This window comes from Colossoma macropomum, unplaced genomic scaffold (assembly GCF_904425465.1).
Source record: "Colossoma macropomum unplaced genomic scaffold, Colossoma_macropomum, whole genome shotgun sequence".
Taxonomy (NCBI): Eukaryota; Metazoa; Chordata; class Actinopteri; order Characiformes; family Serrasalmidae; genus Colossoma; species Colossoma macropomum.
In genome coordinates, this window is record NW_023494785.1 from 41730753 (window position 1) to 41750089 (window position 19337).

The following is a 19337-nucleotide window of genomic DNA, read 5'->3' on the forward strand; positions in this document are numbered from 1 at the left end:
ACAGCAGTGCTGCTGGAGTTTTTAAACACTGTGTCCACTCACTGTCCACTCTATTAGACACTCCTACCTTGTCAGTCCACCTTGTAGATGTAAAGTCAGAGACGATAGCTCATCTGCTGCTGCACAGTTTGTGTTGGTCATCCTCTAGTCCTTCATCAGTGGTCACAGGACGCTGCCCACAGGACGCTGTTGGCTGGATATTTTTGGTTGGTGGACTATTCTCAGTCCATCAGTGACACTGAGGTGTTTAAAAACTCCAGCAGCACTGCTGTGTCTGATCCACTCAGACCAGCACAACACACACTAACACACCACCACCACGTCAGTGTTACTGCAGTGCTGAGAATGATCCACCACCCAAACAGTACCTGCTCTGTGAGGGTCCATGGGGGTCCTGACCACTGAAGAACAGGCTAACAAAGTATCAGAGAAACAGATGGACTACAGTCTGTAACTGTAGAACTACAAAGTGCACCTATATAGTAAGTGGAGCTGATAAAATGGACAATGAGTGTAGAAACGAGGAGGTGGTCATAATGTTATGCCTGATCCGTGTATATATGTATAGCCTTATCTAAGGTGACCCTAAAGTCTGCTATCCTCTACACACACTCCCCTAATCCATCTCCACCCATCTTTCACTCCTCCCTCCTGGAGAGAGAGCTGCTCGCCCTCATTCCTCATCCCTCCTTCATCCCCTGCGCACCGCTATGGCTCTGAGAGTCGCCGCTGTATACGTGGCGCTCAGTCTCGCCTTGCTCTCCGCTTTGGGGAGCCTGTGCGGAGCCTCGGCTCCAGGCTCTCTCTCCGGCCTCCTGCCGCCTTACGACGCGCTGTACTACCTCGGAGTGCGGGCATATTTCAAGGAGGAGTGGGAGAGAGCTGCGGAGCACATCGAAAAGTCGATTTCGACCAGACAGGCCCTCCACAGGACCCGGAGAAAATGTCACGACGAGTGTTCAACGACCGGGAACGAGTTAGCGTCCGGACTAGGTTTGTTCATGAGGAGCAAACTGCTGTTGTTATTGTAGTTTAGGTAGCTGAAGCTAAAGAGTAGCCAGCCGAAGCAAAGTTGGCGTCTTGTTTGAATTTTCCGTTCCACCTTAAATGGTGCAGCAGGCGCCAGAATGTAACTGCTGCACCGTTTAAGGTGGAACGGAAAATTCGAGCATGGTAGCATCATAGTAGCCTAAGAACTACTACAGCTGTACACCAGTATACTGTGAAACGGTTACTTCACTAAAATTACTCAAGCTGAAGTTACCGACACACAAACGAACTTAAAGGGGAACCCCACCGATTTTTCAAAAATTCTACATAATTAAATGGTCGAGATGTAAACAGTCATTCAGAGAGGTTTGGTGTGAAATGCTCCGTCCTAAAGAAACTTACAAAGTCAGTTGCTTAGACTGGAGGAACTTGGTTCACATCTTAGCAATTTAATTGTGCAGAAAATGTGAAAATCCAGTGGAATTCTCCTTTGAAGCAAAAGAAGCAAATAACAAATACCACGAAATTCTTAAAGCCATGTAAACATTTCAAATATTCTGCTCTTCACTCAAATTGCTGTGCTGATAAAAGCATTTCTAATGAAAAACTTTGTATTAAATTAGAAAAGAATGCAAATAGAAGCATTTTGACTAGACTTTTGGATCCCACTGTAAGTAAAACTACACACTGAAAAAGGGTTCTTCAAGGGTTCTTTAGTAAAGGCAATGGTTCAGTTTAGAACCATGAGTGAACCATGAACACGAGTACAATTTTGAGGGGTTTGTACCTTTCCATGTACTTTCAAATGCTAGTATACACTTTAAAAAAAAGGTTCTTCAAGGGTTCTTAGTAAAAACAATGGTTCAGCTTAGAACCATGAGTTCTACATAGAACCATTTCATGCTTAAGTGGTCCTTTGCATGGTGAAATGGTTCTTTAGTTTGATGGAGAATGTGCTGTACATGGTTTTATACAGAACCTTTTTGACAGTTGTTCCATATAGCACCAAAAAGGGTTCTGATTTTACAATATCAAGCTTGTAACACTAGAAGAACCCTTTTTGGTGCCATAAAGAACCAAACATCTCTCTGATGCAGATGTTTTTTAAAGCAGTTATCTGCAGAGATGGATATGAATCTGATATCACTGTGCATCCCTGATTATTATTATGCGTTTGCTTATGTTTGTGTGTAAATATGTGGCGTCCAGGCACAGAAAAAGGCAGAAGCTGGGACTTGTTGGTACTTGACTGGATCCAGCAGCGAGCGGAGTGTATAAAGTTTTGTCTGGGCCAAAGCGTCACTCCTGCCGGGCAGCTTCCTGTATCGACGGACATCGAGTATGAATTTGGGACCCGGAACCCTTATAATTTCCTGCAGGTCACCTATTACAACGTAGGTTGAGTTTTGTTATTAAAGAAATACTCCAGTCCTTTTCAGCCTAATCGCTATCTGCTGAATCTGTATCATAACCATCAGTTACCACACACAGTCATTTTGACACAGTAACCCCCCCAGAACTTAGAGAAGAATACAAGAGCCTCCAGCTTAATACTCACTTATAACCGACGTCCTGGAGCAGCTGCTGAATATCGTGAATAAATGTTTTAAACGTAACTCAAATATGAAACTGCAGCTGTTACCATCTCAGAGAATGTCTTATCAACACTGGTCTTACAAACCTTTTTTTTGTTGATTTTTCCCAATTTTCCCCCCCAGTTTAATCATATCCAGTTCCACCCACTCGTTAGGACTCCCCCAGTCACACGATACCACCAGTGCTCGGAGGGTGAAAGCTAGCACACGCATCTTTTAGAGCTGCCGCTAACACAGCGTCATTGGACAGCTGAACATGCTTTTATGAACTTTTACACATCTTTCCAACACTGGAACACAAGTATTTCCTGTTACTTTTGCTTTCCCTGAGATTTGCTGGTAGCCAGGGTCGTCAGGTGGGGCCTGTGGGAAACTCCACCCACTACATTGCTACTGTCTCAAAAAAACCTTGCATCTCCATTTTTGTCGTTTTTCAGTTTTTGACATAATTTGAAAATGTCTGTAGTCCTTTACATTGCGTGTAAATTTCATAATGAATGGACCAAAACAAACGGCCCAAAATGACTTGGAAAAAGTCTGGTTCCATTGACTTGCATTACAGTAAAGTATGTTTTTCTTCTCCTGTAAAGTTATCATTTTGAAGATACAAGGTTTTGTTCCGACAGCAGGGATATTCCGGTAATGAATTACCACAAATCCTTTTCTCTGGAAAACTAGACCCACATCTGAAAGAACCAGTATTACAGACTTACAGCTTAATTTACAAACACCTGAAGAACTCATAGAAGTGTGCTACACCAATGGGCTTTACACATGAATGCTTACTGACAGAACTATGCAACTGCCCAATGTCTTCTGTTATAAGTGAGCTTTAAATCAGTGTGTTTACAGTTCTTTACTGTAAAATGTTGTTAATTTGCATTTATTCTAGTGTATTAATTTATTCAAAAAACAAGAGAACTGGATTAAACCAATGTGCTTATGTCCTGAGACTTGCACAGTCCTGGATTTGCTTGTTTTAGAGTTTGTGTGTATTTATTTCTTTACCTTTCATTTGCACATTTTCAACATCTGCCATGCTCTGGTGAAGTTACATGCTGCATTCTCATTATGCCTTGCTGACTGTTGGCTGCTTCAGGGGGCGTGCTGCTAAAACACAAGCAGGTTTAGGTGTTTGAAGTAAACATATGTGCAGAGTTGTAGGCTAGTTCTAGTTCTTGTTTTTTTAGGCTTAAAAATGAATCTAAACAAATTATTTCTGTGTTTTGAAAAACGTAACATCTTCCGCTCAGTGTTGAATGTTCAGCGGGTAGCTCGACTATGGGCAGCCCAGCCAGTTACAGTGCTGTATGACATTAATCCGATTGGCTGATGCTTGGCTCATTTGCATGGTGTTTGTCCAGAACCAGTGTGAACAGCACTTGGTTTGTTGTGTCAGTTATAAGTGTATATTGTTGTCTTTCACCACATTATAGCACCTTATGACACATTCATTTTGATGTAAATTATCCCATAAATTCAAATGAAAAAAGTTAGTTTGAATGATTTCTGCTTAAATTTCAGTGCTCAATTTAAAATGCCTTCCCTCGTTCCTGAGAGTACTCCTTTAAAAGGACTTGCATGTTAGATCACACGTCTTTGTTCTTGTTTGCACAGCTGGGAAAGCTGCAAAAGGCCGCCACGGCTGCCCACACGTTCTTCGTGGCCAACCCGAGTCACCTGGAGATGAGGAACAACATTGAGAAGTACAGGCGCATGAGCGGCGTTACGGGGGATGCCTTTAATGACCGAGAGAGAGAGCTAGAGAAGCACTGGGTAAGGCAGAGGAGAGCAAGACAGAAGTACTTAACCATGCAGGGCCGTGTGGCAGGAAGTAAGGAAATAAAATGAATTGGAAGAAAGGAATACTTCAGTGTGGATCATAATCACAGAATATAATTATATATACAGATGCGTAATTATATAGCAATTGTCTTTTGTTTTGATTCAGTTATCGCTCTGGCAAAGCATACACATGGGTGAACATGGCAAAAATGTAAGGAATCATTTTTAGATGTGAAACACCTCATGGACCAGGCTTGTAACTCACTCACTCACTCTTGTTTAGCAGGCTGAAGATTCTCTACAAGGGGCGCTGTTAGCAACTCAGTAACTTTTGGTGCTTCATCAGCGCCGTGCTTTGCTTCAGTGATATTTATGTTAACAAAATATGTTGTCTACTACTTACAAACTTACATTCACAAATGTGGTATGGATTGAAAGTATAGGATCTGCAATTTTTGTATCAATGAGCTACAAGTCAGAAGAAATTAATAGGAAATTACACCTTGCTTTTATTGCTGGTAATAACTGCAATAACTACAAATATGATTCGTAAAGAAATTTTGCTCAATTCGCTTTTTTTTAATTAAATAAAGAGGTTTATGTAGTTCGTAAACACGAAAATTTTAGTTAATAATTTTAATAACTTCCTCTTGCTCATTCTCAGGAGTTCTATGACGCGGCTATCCTGGCTGAGAGCACCTCGGACTGGACACGGGCAGTGGAGAGATGGAAGGAGTGCGTGAACGAGACACTGAAGCAGACGGACGACTGCAGAGCTCAGTGTGTTGTGGCTTCGCAGCGCTTCCCGGAGGAGACAGACAGCACAGAGGGAGTGTACGAGAAAGCTGCAGGTGAGGGGAGAGCGAATTCATTAATAGAGCCAAGTTAATTGATTGGCCAAAGTAGGTGATCAGCTAAGACGTTTGGTGTCTGGAGTTTACCTCAGTAGTTTTGCACTGGAGCTTTGAGGCCAATGTAGCTAACACGTAAACGAAACGTATCCCCCTCAACAATGACTATGCAAAATGCATGCCTAAATCTGTATTTGACGCTGCGTGACATACCGTTATCTACAAAATGGACAAAAAGCAGGCGTCTTTCCACTTTCACAAAAAAATGACACATTTCAGATAAGAGTAAGGTGTGGGGGCATTGTGTAATTTTGGGTTTTGGCTAAACCATTGCTTTCACAAATACAACAACATATTACAGATGAAATTTACTTATTACTATTACTGATTGCTTATTACAAACATGCAGTGTTACTGTACTACACACACGCTATTATATAAGAAGCCTAAAGTAGTTAAAAAGCATGTTTTTCTTTAGCTCAATTAATATCAATTTAATCAGTACTTAGTGAAATGTTTCACTCCATTTACGATCACAGTTTTCTTACAATTATTCACTCGTTTTTCATTTCAAAAAATATTTTCAAACTCTTTTTTTCTGTACAGGCAAAAACTAGACATTCAACACAACACATTTTCTCTCTTGGGGGCATGTTGACTACAAACAAAACATCTCTTACGTTCCATGTCAAATTGACTCTTTCAATTCAAATCACACTAAAGGAGCCAAAAGTCCAGCAGAAAAGTTTTCATGCTCCAAAAATGATTAAAAGTATTTTTAAACTCTGAAAAAGGTTAGTTTGTCCCGCAACATAACGTCAGGGTTAAAACGAGGCTGAGGCTTGTTTAAAGCCATTATAAAATACTCAATATACACAACTGACTGCACATAAAAATTATATTATGTATTGAGGCGCCAGGGTTTCTCCATTTTGTAAAAGAAGTGAGCCACTCAAGGCTGTTGCATGGATTTCACCCTGCTCAAAACCACGGTACCAATCATTTGTAACCATTTACTCATGTGACTTTTGTTTACATGTTCTGGTCCGATATTAAATATGTCAGTGTAAACGCAAAGCAAACCAGAACCAAAATGGTACAGACGCACCCTTAAAGTAATCAGCACAATTTCAGGTCGATTCTGCACTGGTTTTGATTTTCAAAAGGGAACTAACAGAGACCTTTTCTCTTTATATCCAGCGCTCTCTCTCTCGCTGTTGTCATGCAAGCAGATGTGTGTATCTCTGGTGTCGACGCGACCCGGACGGATTTCTCCTCAAGAGGACTTCATTCCACTGCAGCTGGAGCATCTTCATATCGCCCAGTACAAAGGTCAGATATGACCAAGACGTTTGTCTTCCTATCTAGTTAAGAGGAAAGTCAAGTGATTGAAAACTGTGCACTCAGAAGTAGAGATGCACGAGGATATCATATCGGCAATATCGGCAGATAATTGCTTAAAAAAGGGACGTATGGTTAGATTTGACCCTCGTTTCAAGATATTTATTGATGTATTTATTGTTTCCTGAATGAGCAGACTGTTTGAGTGATGCTGGGCTACTGTGCTAAAGTTATATTTATCTGAAAAGCTAATCTAAGCAGATGTAGCACCAGCTTGTACATTATAATTGTTAATGTATCAGCAGTGGCAGATATGCACATGAAAAATATTGGATGTGGGCACTCTCCCACAGTCCCCACATAGAACTTTCACACATGTATGTACACTTTAATAAAGATGGGGTTAATGGAATGATCTAAAGCATAAACCAGTCTGAACTCCACAATTATACCTTTATCCCAGAAGTAGTTGATCAGCCAAGAGGTGACTGGTGTTTCTTATATTACATTATAGTGCAAAATTAAAGAAGCTTCAGGTTGGATGCTGACAATCCTATGACAGTTTTGTCCATTTTTATAGAAGCATATAGATTTTTTATAGATGCATACACAGTACATGGTACAGCGTGGGAACCACATTAGAACGTTCACTTGAGAGAACAACTCGACTTGTATGTGTAACTGGTCAGGAATTGGCTTTAATTATTTGCTAGCTACTTCTGCTCCAGTGCAAATGTAAAGAAACACACTTCAGACACCAAACGTACATGTCTTGGCTGATTGACTCCATTTTTGGTAAACATGTACATTTGATGTTTTTGCCGAACAGTTCCTTTAAGCATACGTTACCTAAGCATCACACTTTTTCTATAGTTTTGACACCGTAAATGTACATCAACATCACAGCACTAAAACAGTAATCTGATGTTTCTGCTAATTAACATGGGTTAATTTTAATTAGTAGTATTAGCTTGGTCGCTCTCCTGGGTGTCTCACTGCATGTGTTGTAATGATAGCTGGTGACCTGAAGGGGGCAGTGAAGACTCTGCGCTCTCTGTTGCTTTTCTATCCCACGGACTCCGACTCCCTCAGCAACCTGCAGCTGTATTCTGAGTCTCTGGAAGGCGACGCTGAGGCTCAGGACACGGGCCCATCACAAGTAGGCCACTTCTGCTACGAGTGCATGGAAAAATGACTGAGCAGTGTTTTCCATGGATGGGTGCATGTTGGGATAGAGTTTGGATAGAAGGGTGCATGCTCTGAAGGATGGATGGTAAAGGTAGACGTCTCGTTCTATATTTTTGCTTTTTTTTTGTGGTGTGATAATGTGAGCATTATAAAACCACACTGCTTTATAAACTGCTGCTCACAAAAGGCCAGTTCCTTTATCAGCAAACACAAAAGACCACACAGTCACAGTTTGCTGACTTGAACTATTCATGCGGTTCACTCTTCTCGTTTACGGCTGTCATCTTTGCAGTCTAGGCTTTGAAAAGACTTTAAGGAGAAATCCACCCATTTTTCAAAAATTACCACATAATTGAATTATTATGTAAACAGTCATTCAGTGTGGTGTGATGTGAAATGGTTCATTATAGAAAAACTTACAGACTGTGTCTTTACAGTGGTTGGTGATAGGAACCAGGGATTGTCATGTCTACAACACAAAAATAGCCATTTTATTTACTGTCCAAAACAATCACAGAATCTAAATGTATCTTCTGAGTTTTATATGTTGATTATTAAATCTCAGGCACCAGGAAACATATTTGTAACCATTTCATTTAATAACTCTCTGTGAGGGAGCTTGTAGAGGTGGACGTCTGGTTCCTATCACCACCACTGTGAACAATTCTGATGTTCTTCTAGAACACTTAACAACTTCATTACGCAAAAAATTGGTGGAATTTCCCTTTAACCTCCTAAACCCTAGATTTAGTCTTGTATTTAATCTTGAGTATGATGATAAAGATTAAATATAAATTTTTAAAAGGTGCTAAAAGCTTATTAGTATTTTTTTATAAATTACTCAATAACTACTATGCAGTTATGTAATTCTGAGAGTGAGTAACCCATCAGCTAAGACCGGGTTCGGCAACATGCGGCTCTTTTACTGCCCTGTTGTGTCTCCACCGCAGAATTAGATTTGTAGGTAAAAATAAAATAATCCTCCTTTGCAGTAAAATAAAGCTCTGCTGATCGTTCAACACAGTTTTAACAGTAAATAGTCCTAAACGCTGGAGTTAATGTAGAACTGCTGATTCACCCTTTAACCCTGAAGGTTGGCGCGCAGACTGCTGGTTACCATAACAACACAGACAACAGTCTCGCCTAGCTAGTAGCTAACGAAAAGACAAAGAGAAAGATTCAAGACGAACATCGATAATTAGAGACATTTTACAAGAAACTGTTCTACTTTTGTGGAAAAGTTTCCTGCCGGAGATGCGAGAAAAGCAGCCATAGCTGAGCTAAAGCTTAAAGCAGAGCAAAGTAAGTCTGCGTTTTTGTTAATTTTAGCCTATATCAGTACATCAGCACATACTGAGACATATTTACAGCCAATAAAATGGATTTACAATGTTGTGGCAAGGTAGTTTGATTTTTGTTGAAAGGACAAAATGGCTCTTCATCAGATTTGGGTTGCCGACCCCTAAACTAAGACATGTTTGCCAATGTACATTGCATAGCTAACAACAGTAGTATAAGCCATCTTGACGCCTGATAACAGTATGTAATACAATGTCTGAAACAACTTTTTCCAGCATGATTGTTCACAGAACTACTGCTCTAATGATTGTTACTGTTTCCTTCTTAGGAGATTGCCAGCTACGTCAGCAGAGCCTTAGCAGAGAAGAAACTGCTCTACTTTGGAGTGGAAAACCTGGATTTTAAATTCATTGACCCGGTACAGCGCACAACTCGGTTACCTAAGTCTGAGTTTTTACTGTTTGCTCCGTTCGTTCATCCGTTAAACTAACCAAACATGGCCTGAACTCCTCCTCCAACAGGATCTGTGGACACCGGAGGACATCGTTCCCGAGGCACTGAGGGAAAGCTGGAGGTGAGAGACAGACATGCAGACATGTCAACCTTTAGATATCTAGAGTTACTTTTGTCATTTTTGCTATACTTTTCAGATCTAATTATCAGTTACTGTTACAAAATTAACCATATTTGCATTCCATTTACATTCTGTTGACAGTTTCCAGTTTCCATTTGTTTCTAAGTCAAAAAGTTGACCAAAGTATCACAAAAATGAAACGAATGGTGAAATGATATACACAACAATAACTTTCCATCAAAGTCAAATCCAATCATCTTCTACTTACACTAATTTGGAATAGACTGAAGTTTCTCCACTTGTTCAGTAAGCAACGAATGAGCAATATTTCATCAGGGATAACGTTTGGGGATGTTAACATGTTAACACAATGATGTGGTGCAGTTTAATGCAATTTCCTAGTTTGACCTTTTGAATGATCTGTAGTAGTGCAAGCTGAATTCCAGCTGAAGCGCACCATAAGCTGCTTTGATAGAATCTACAATGGTAGCGCTCTCATTCAAATACAGCTATTAAATGTCTTTTTAAAGCAGTACTTTCAGCAGACTACACTGGACAGTGCTCTCTGGCCCCCAGTGTCCCCACTGTAACCCACAAGCCTTACGAATGAAAGTCTACAATGATGAAGGGGTGTATATCTAATATACACCCACACACACACACACACACACACACATACATATATATATAAATATACATATATATATATATGTGTGTGTGTGTGTGTGTGTGTGTGGGTGTGTGTATATATATAAACACTTTCTTTGGATAGTCCACTTTAGATGCATTGTATGCTTTGTAGATACTTAATTTACTTGGAAGTTACATTTTACTAAATATCTACTAAATTGACTATAATTTTCTTTAACCCTAAACCTGCTCTAATCCTAACCTTAACCTTAACCTCAACCCAAAACCTAAACCCAACCCTACCCCTGGCCCAAATTCTAACCCTAACCCCACCAGTGTTTAGAGTTTCAACAGATAGTTTGTTAATAATTTGAACATCTGTAGATGATCTATAGGGGACTATCCAAATAAAGTGAGAAACTGCCAAAATTGGAAACTGCGTTCACTCACCAATCACATGATTTTCATCTTCTGTTCATGTGAAGCTTATTTTGTCTACTTACATAGCTGTAACAAAATGGTCTGCTTTTTAAATGGACTTATAAACCTTCTTTATGTTCAAACCTGAGCAAATAAGACAAAAATGTGATGAATCATGATCAACTACACCAAAGAATGTGATTAAATATTTGAAAGGTTTGACAGCCTTTACAAAAAACAACATGCTTTTGTTATTGCCAGCAATGACTGTGACTTCTATGGGTTACGGACAGATTCCGGTGATTTACACTACAACTCTTCACTTTCTCGTTTTCAGAGCAGAGAGGGAACTGCTTAATGAGAAACTGAAGGAAGGGGAAAAATTGTTAGAGGTGGATGAAAGTGGATTCTATGCAGGTGAGGGCCTGTCAGCCTCTTCCACACATCTTTTAGACTTTTGTATCCATTTGTCTGTCAATTAATAAGAAAATCTCTTCCTTCTCCCTTTCCTCCTATGTCTCTCTCTCTCTTCTCTAGGGGGTCCAGTTCCCCTGGTTGGTGTGACAATTACAATGGATGACCTGGCCCTGAATGGAACAAATCGTGTTGTATTGGATGGGGTCTTGTCGCAGTCTGAATGTGACGCTGTGGTGCAGCTGGCCAGCGTGAGCCAATTAAAATGATTAACCATCATATTACAGTTATATCAATAACAACAACCCAACAGTAACAGGAGAGTGATATACAGGGTTTTGACCTCACATGCTGTCTGTGATTGTACAGGTTGCTGCCTCAGTTGGTGACGGTTACAAAGGAAGACGTTCTCCTCACACACCTCATGAGAAATTTGAGGGCCTGACTGTTCTAAGAGCTCTTAAGGTGAAAGAACATAAAACCTACTCATGTTACATTTTAAGATAAATAAACATAAACAAGCATGTCAAACTGGGAACGTTCCAGGCCAAAGTGCTGTGGAGATCAACATTTACTCTCATCTAACGCTCTGAATTAAGTTCATGAAGGCCTTGCTAATTAGCTGATGAGCTGAATCAGGTGTGTTTTAATGAGGCAGTGTGCAGAAGTCTGCAGTGTTTTGGCCCGCAAGGACTGGAGCCTGACACGTGAGCATTAGATCGGGACACTATAAAGCAATATTGTACTTTTATAGTGCTGAATGCACTAAAAAAACTGAAAATATAAACAAACCTATAAACTTAAGACATATTTTCAGCAACTCGTTTTTTGGCTGTATTAAGAAATGTATAAAAATCGATACACTACTGTATCACAGGGGTGACATGGTAAAACTATAGTGTCACGACACTTCAAGGCATCTTCTCGACACACAGTATGCGTCACAGTATTTCGTTTTTCTCAGGTTTATAATACATTGTCATATTGCTCAGCCCTGCTGTATCACACTGAATAATGAATTTTGTGAATTGTTACATCTCTGCTCTCTTCCAGTTGGGCCAGGATGGAATAGTGAACCAATCAGATGCCAGGCTGTTGCATGAAATCGGAGAGAGAGCCAGAACGCTACTGCATTCGTATTTCAGGAGCCACGCAGCTCTGTACTTTGCCTACACACACCTAGTTTGCCGCTCCGCCATTCCAGGTACACTGAAGACACTCACCTCACTAGGGTCAGTATGAATCATCAGAGATTCAACTGCATTGATTTGAAAATGTTAGATTCAATTAAAAAAAATATATAATAAACAATGCACTCATTTGAGCTAAAACTAAATTTAGAGTGATTTTTTAAAATGTAAAAGTAAAAAAATAAACTAAAAGTCTTTTTTCCCATATTCCTCTATTGTAGGCCTCCAGCCAAGTAAAAAATCAATTCTAGGGCCTTGCGTGGCACAACTGTCTTAAGCACTGACCCTATTGTCAGATCATGAGTTTAGTCCCCGGCAATGCTACAGCCGTCCATGCCTAGGAGTCCAAGAGAGCATAACTGTCCTCTCGCTCTCTCTTTCTCTTGGTGGGTAGGATGGTCCTCCCTCATCCTTCATTACTCGGCACCATGCTAGGCGACCCAGGTGTCTGTTTGCTGACATAAGAGAATTAGCAGTGTTAAGCTGTCCAGTAGCATTAGTGGCAGTTTGAAAAGATCTGTGATGCTTCACGTGTCTTGGAAGAAGCATGTGCTAGACTTCATCTTCCATCCAAAGCAGTGGGTGGAATCAACTACAGCTGTACTGGGGGGGCAGTTAGATAAAAAAAAATGCATAATATTATAATAATAATAATAATAATAGTTCTGAATCATACTAAAATAATAAAATCAAATTTCAGATTTTAGGATGCACTGAATCATTTCCTAAAGAATTTACACCACTATACCTCACCTGTATGCATGTAAACAATTCCAGGGGACCGATTCTTTGCATGTGTATGTGTGTAGGGCATCAAGATGGACGCTTGGATCTGTCTCATCCTGTTCATGTGGATAACTGCATACTGGAGCCAGAGACCAGGCAGTGCTGGAGAGAGGCTCCAGCTTTCACACACAGAGATCTGAGGTAGATACACACATATTGATTACATATAAATACACGTTCATTTGAGAGACAGCAGACACTTTCACACCCTCACTGTGCTGGCTATGACCTGAATGTCAAAATGTCACTGCAGTGCGATTCTCTACCTGAATGAAGACTTTGAAGGAGGGGAGCTGTTCTTCACTGACAGAGATGCCAAAACAGTCACAGTAAGTTGCTCATTCTTGCCTCCATGCTGGCCAAATTATACCAACTCTCCAAGTAACGATAAGCCATGATGTACAGTACTGAGCAAAAGTCAGAGACCATTTAATATCCAGTCAAAATGCTCATTAAGTACAAGTTAACCAGGAAAAATGCAGAAAACGTACAACGTACTGTGTGAAAGTCTTAGGGGACCTAAGCACACTGTTTAAAACAGTTTATCTCAGCAGTGACAGTTTTCTAAGCACAATTTTCTAAGCCGCTTATCCTTCGGGGTCGTGGGAGAAGCCAGAGCCTATCCCAGCAGTCATTGGGTGGAAGGCAGGAAACACCCTGGACAGGTCGCCAGTCCATCGCAGGGCGGACATACAGACAGACATATACATGCACACACACACTCACTCCTACGGGCAATTTAACGTGTCCAGTTGGCCAGACTGCATGTCTGAAACCCACCGGGAGAACATGCAAACTCCACACCAGTAGGACCCTGGTCACCCAGCCGGGAACTGAACCCACAGCGCTACCCACTGTGCCGCCCTGTAAAAAGAAACACAAACTTCTTAGTTTTAAAAAAGTAGCTGAGATCTTGTGAGCTTGTTTGAAGAACAAAGTGTTCCAGATTTTCCTGGATGCCCCCAGCCATCATGCAGAACTCCATCACCAACAAATCTGATTTAACTTAATGAAGCATTATTAGCCAAACCAAGTACTGGATGAAGACTACAAATAATTCCTTATTAGTTGAGAAATGGTTTGGAAATGGTAAAACAAACACACTGACATCCATGAAATTTTTGCTTTTTGTGTTAATATTATTTGTATTAATTCTAATATTTACGTTTTCTGGACAAACACTTACAACCCAGTTAAACAGCTTTTTTTTTTTTACTGTAATTTTCCCAAGCATATGAAACTTTTGCACAGTACAGTATATTGAACAGAAACCTCAATAACCAAGTATAAGTATTTAGTGGGTCCACCCTTTGCCTTTACTACTTTGCATCCATTCTTTTGCATTCTGTCTATAGGCCAGGGTCAAGCCCAGCTGTGGGAGACTCGTTGGTTTCACATCAGGACCAGTCAACCCTCATGGTGTTACCGCAGTTACAGCAGGCCGCAGATGTGCTCTGGCGCTGTGGTTCACCACGGAAAAACACCACAGAGACATGGTGAGAGACTTTGTTAGTATAGTACTAGTCTTATCAGCCATTATGTGATCTGTGCTCAATTGATTTGAACAGATTTGAATGATCATTAATCAGTTAGATCCTCTGGAACCATTAGTGACTACAGCCTCAACCTCAACTACTACATACATATTAGTTTCATAAATAGCTTCATAGCTCTTTTACTGCCCTGTTGTGGCTCCACAGCAAAATTAGATTTTTAGGAAAAAATAAAATAATCCTCTTTTGCAGTAAAGCTCTGCTGATCGTTCAACACAGTTTAACACTAAATGGTCTTAAACGCTGGAGTTAATGTAGAACTGCTAATTCACCCTTTAACCCTAAAGGCTGGCTAACGAAAAGGCACAGACAAAGATTTTAGACGTACATCGATAATTTGGAGACAAATGGACTCATCTGCATTTATAAGCACTCAGCTGCTTTCCTGATACATCTAATTTGCAACAAGAAACTGTCAAACACTAAAAAGTCTAAAAAAAAAAAGCTTCTCATTCGAATTTTCCCGTTTCACCTTAAATGGTGCCCAGTTATATTCGGGTGCCTCAGGCATCATTTAAGGTGGAGCCTGAAAATTTGAACAAGAAGAATGAGCTGACTTCAGCCTCGTAAAAATCTGAATGTTGAGAGACATTTACAAGAAAAGCGGCTACAGCTGAGCTAAAGCTTAAAGCTGAGCAAAGTAAGTCTGCATCTTCGTTTATAGTATATTTTTAGCCTTTACTAGGACATCAGCACATACTGAGACATATTTACAGCCAAGATGGTGAAACGTTACTTCAATAAAATGTGCATAAGATGTTGTGGCTCCCAAGGTGGTTTGATTTTTGTTAAAAGGACAAAATGGCTCTTCTTAGCATTGGAGTGGCTGGCCCCTGGATTAATAATCAGATAGCCTTAAGTCTAAGGTGCTAATGACTTCATGACTTCAGCCACTTTGGGCTTGGAGCTGCAAAACTAATGTAGCTAACAAGTAATGGAAGTCCACCCCAGCAATTAGTATGGTGCGAACTGCATGCCTAAATTGTTACACACTACACTCAAACTGTGTCGAGCTATTAAGTAATTAAGTAATCTCTAATAGACTTGCTTATGTGGTTTCTGTAACTGTATGACAAACTGATATCTATATACATGGACATGCTACTACTGTTTTTTAGCAATGCAGTGTACTTTTGTCCATGTTGTCCAGCTCAGCATGGTTTGAGGCATGATTTAGGCATTCAGTTAGCGATGCTAATTGGTGAGGTCTTCATTACTCATAGCCTTGTAGTTCCGGAGCAAAACTAAAGAAGCAAACTTCAGACACCAAACATATCTAGGCTGATCGCCAAGTTACAGATTTGATTTGTTGCTGAACTCTCGCTTTAATATATGTGTGTGTTAAGTGCCTGTGTGAATTTGATTACGTGCTAAAAGGAGCGGGAGCAGGCGGAGGCCATGTGGGCAGCAGATGGACAGAGCGTGGTAAAGGAAGACCAGGAGGATCCCGACAACACCCTTGCACCTGCCCGGAGTGGGCGGAGCCAAACATCTAAAGGGAGGAGCAAAGAGAGGGAGAGAGTGACAAGTGGGAGGGATGAACTTTGAAAGCGATCCCTAAATCTGTGACAGCCAGTCCCACATGAACGTTTTATATTCACTCCAGACATACCCAGATATGTCTCCAAGACTGTGTGTGCGAGTGTGAGTATATGTATGTCTCTAAGTTTATTTCTGTCTCACCCAGATTTGTGGCTTTGAAAGGCCATTTGGTGCTGAAGCCTCAGGATTTATTCCGTGAAGCCGTTTTCTCGGAATAAAGGAACAATAATGGGATTAAACTGAACAGCAATTTAATTATTAACTGAATATTTGCTCTGTTACATACTATGATCATACTATGACATACTTATCATCAACTTTGGTCTAATATCCACAGTAAAATTTCTACAAGGTCAAAAGGATCTGTAGAAAAATGATTTTGAAGCTGTTTAAGTTGCTGTAGGGACAGTATGTCTTTGTGTTGTTAATAATAAAGAGTATTAAAGATTGAATAAGTAACACATTGGGAAACATATCCCTATTTCCTCTGAAACAACAGCAGAACCTGCCAAAAGAACAGATTCTAAGCTTTCAATCCATACCACATATGTGTTTGTAAGTCAGATTAGTTATCTGAAATAGCTCTGGTTTTACTTCAGTTACACTTGCAGCAGTGATTTGTCCCGTGAGTGAAACTGATGTGCTGCTATTCAGAGAAAATGCCGTAAGAAACAGTATTTTTCTTAGCGTTAAAGTAGTAGTTGTGGTCTTTTCACACCAAGACGCTATTTACACCTGCAGTTCTTAGCACAGTGATTTGCTTTTTTAGACGCTTACTTTATTAAACACACTCTGAAAGACAAAGAGCAAGAAAAAATGGACCCATTGAATAGTAATGGTGACAAGGTTATTATTTTTCTTCTAGCCAGTGCAACTCAACAGTGTAACAGTCCATTCTGTGAAAAAAAAAAAAAAAATCACAGAATCTGAAACTCTACAAAGCAGGCGTTGTGTGTCTGTGGAGGAGTTTGAGGCTCTGGTTCAGCTCGGAGCAACAAGCATTAAAAAGAGCGTTAAAGACAGCATTAGCGTTAATGTGTATTTTTTCAGAGCTTGCCTTTTGTTTTGACTTGTTGTGGATTTGGATTTTCACCATATCCTTGAAATCGGTGTAAAAAGAGCTTAAGGCTTTATCACCCCTCTTTGTGGCAAATGGAAATTTCCCTAGACACACTGAATGTTACTGTTATGGCCAATTTATAGTCCAGGAAACAAGCATTGCCTGACAAAAATGATGTAAAGGAGACAAAATTTGTGTCTGCCAGGGTGTCTCAGACCTTGTCGCATATATCAAAAATTATGAGAGGGCACAGACTCTGTCTCGCTCTCTGACTGGATGGAAACTCAAAGTTGCCACGGTCACAGTGTGCGGCTGTGTTTACTTTCTTGCTGCTCCGCTGCTTTCAGAAACAGAATGAGATGCCAGCTATTCAGAACTAGGATCAATATACATTTAAAATGTTTTTCTGCTAATGCGATGACTTTAAAAAGTAGTCCAAGCAGAAAACGCAATCCGCGACAGTGTAATTTCCCCCCGCACTGCACTTTGACTAACAGAATTTTTGGTAAAACCATGGCAACCCTGCATGATGGAGAAGGAGCTCGTAGGTAAAACACAATGTGTGTGGAAAACAAGTACAACCCCATTTCCAAAAAAGTTGGGACGCTGTGCAAAATGTAAATAAAAACAAAATGCAATTTTGTGCAAATAACGTAAACCCTATATTTATTTGAAAATAGTACAAAGACAACAAATCAAATGTTGAAACAGAAATTGTATTGTTTTTTGAAAAATATATGCCCATTTTGGATTTGAAGCCAGCAACATGTTCCAAAACAGTTGGGATGGGTCAACAAAAGGCTGGTAAAGCTGGTGGTTAATCAGCAACAGGTCAGTCACATGATTGGGTATAAAAAGAGCATCTCAGAGAGGCTGAGTCTTTCAGAAGTAAAGATGAGGAGGGGTTCACCACTCTGTGAAAGACTGCACCATCAAATAGTGCAACAATTCAAGAAAAACATTTCTCATCATAAAATACCAAAGAACTTTTGCTTTTCATCATCTACGGTACATAATAACATTAAAAGATTCAGAGAGTCTGGAGAAATCTCTATATGCACGGGACAAGAACAAAAAAACACTATTTGCTGGCCGTGATCTTTGGGTCCTCAGACGGCACTGCATTAAAACCAGACATGATTCTGTAGTGGAAATCACTGCATGGGCTCAGAAACACTTAGGAAAACCACTGTCTGTAAAAACAGTTCGACGCCGCATCCACAAATGCAAGTTAAAACTCTAAAATGCAAAAAAAAAAAACATATATAAACAGGATCCAAAAATGCTGCCGCCCTCTCTGGGCCCGAGCTCATTTAAAATGGACTGAGGGGAGTTGGAAAAGTGTCCTGTGGTCCGACGAATCAACATTTAAAATTCTTTTTGGAAATCATGGACACTGTCCTCTGGGGTAAAGGACCACCCAGCTTGTTATCAGTGTACAGTTCAAAAGCCAGTATTCATGGTGGTATAGGGTTGCATTAGTGCACAGGGTTTGGGTGACGTGCACATCTGTGAAGGCACCATCAATGCTGAACGATATATACAGGTTTTGGCAACATATGCTGCCATCCAGACAACGTCTTTTTCAGGGAAGGCCTTCATTATTTCAGCAAGACAATGTCAAACAACGTTCTGCATGTACTACAGCAGCATTGCTCCGAATTAAAAAAGTCTGGGTGCTAAACTGACCTGCCTGCAGTCCAGACCTGTCACCACTGATAACATTTGATTTGTTGTCTTTGTACTATTGTCAATGAAATATAGGGTTTACATGATTTAAACATCATTGCATTTTGGTTTTATTTTTTATATTTTGCACAGCGTCCCAACTTTTTTGGAAATGGGGCTGTAGAATTTCTGGTTGTCAGAGCGACTCTGCAGATTAAAATCTCTACTGTAAATGCATTTTAACTGTAGCAGCTGTTTGTTTTGTCCAGTTTCACTGCTGCTTCATTAGCTGCATCGTCATACAAGTTTTCATAGAAACTACAGATGATGTCCTATCCCGACGTTAAGTTGCTGGCGCAGGACAATGAAAGCCTACAGGACTGTGAACATCGGTCAACCACAGTATTTTCTGTTGAGCAACACTTATTGCCTAGACTACAAACTGGCCTTT

General features: G+C 40.3%; 1 protein-coding gene across 1 annotated transcript; it reads left to right on the forward strand.

Annotated features, from left to right (window-relative positions):
• Window positions 1–685: 685 nt before the first annotated feature.
• p3h3 (prolyl 3-hydroxylase 3) lies at window positions 686–17176 on the forward strand. The gene is made up of 16 exons (XM_036595204.1): window positions 686–993; window positions 2200–2384; window positions 4203–4361; window positions 5035–5221; window positions 6422–6553; window positions 7579–7721; window positions 9378–9467; window positions 9571–9623; window positions 11011–11090; window positions 11211–11338; window positions 11457–11552; window positions 12141–12291; window positions 13087–13204; window positions 13317–13392; window positions 14419–14559; window positions 15994–17176. The coding sequence occupies exons 1-16, from the start codon at window positions 711–713 to the stop codon at window positions 16162–16164; spliced, it is 2193 nt and encodes a 730-aa protein (XP_036451097.1). The 5' UTR covers window positions 686–710; the 3' UTR covers window positions 16165–17176.
• Window positions 17177–19337: the final 2161 nt, after the last annotated feature.

Excerpts from the sequence above, each read along its gene's own strand:
- p3h3 (XM_036595204.1), top strand. The coding sequence starts at position 711 with ATGGCTCTGAGAGTCGCCGCTGTATACGTGGCGCTCAGTCTCGCCTTG. Across the intron at positions 994-2,199 it reads CGAGTTAGCGTCCGGACTAG|GCACAGAAAAAGGCAGAAGC; the intron begins GTTTGTTCATGA and ends TGTGGCGTCCAG. Across the intron at positions 11,091-11,210 it reads TGAAAGTGGATTCTATGCAG|GGGGTCCAGTTCCCCTGGTT; the intron begins GTGAGGGCCTGT and ends TCTCTTCTCTAG.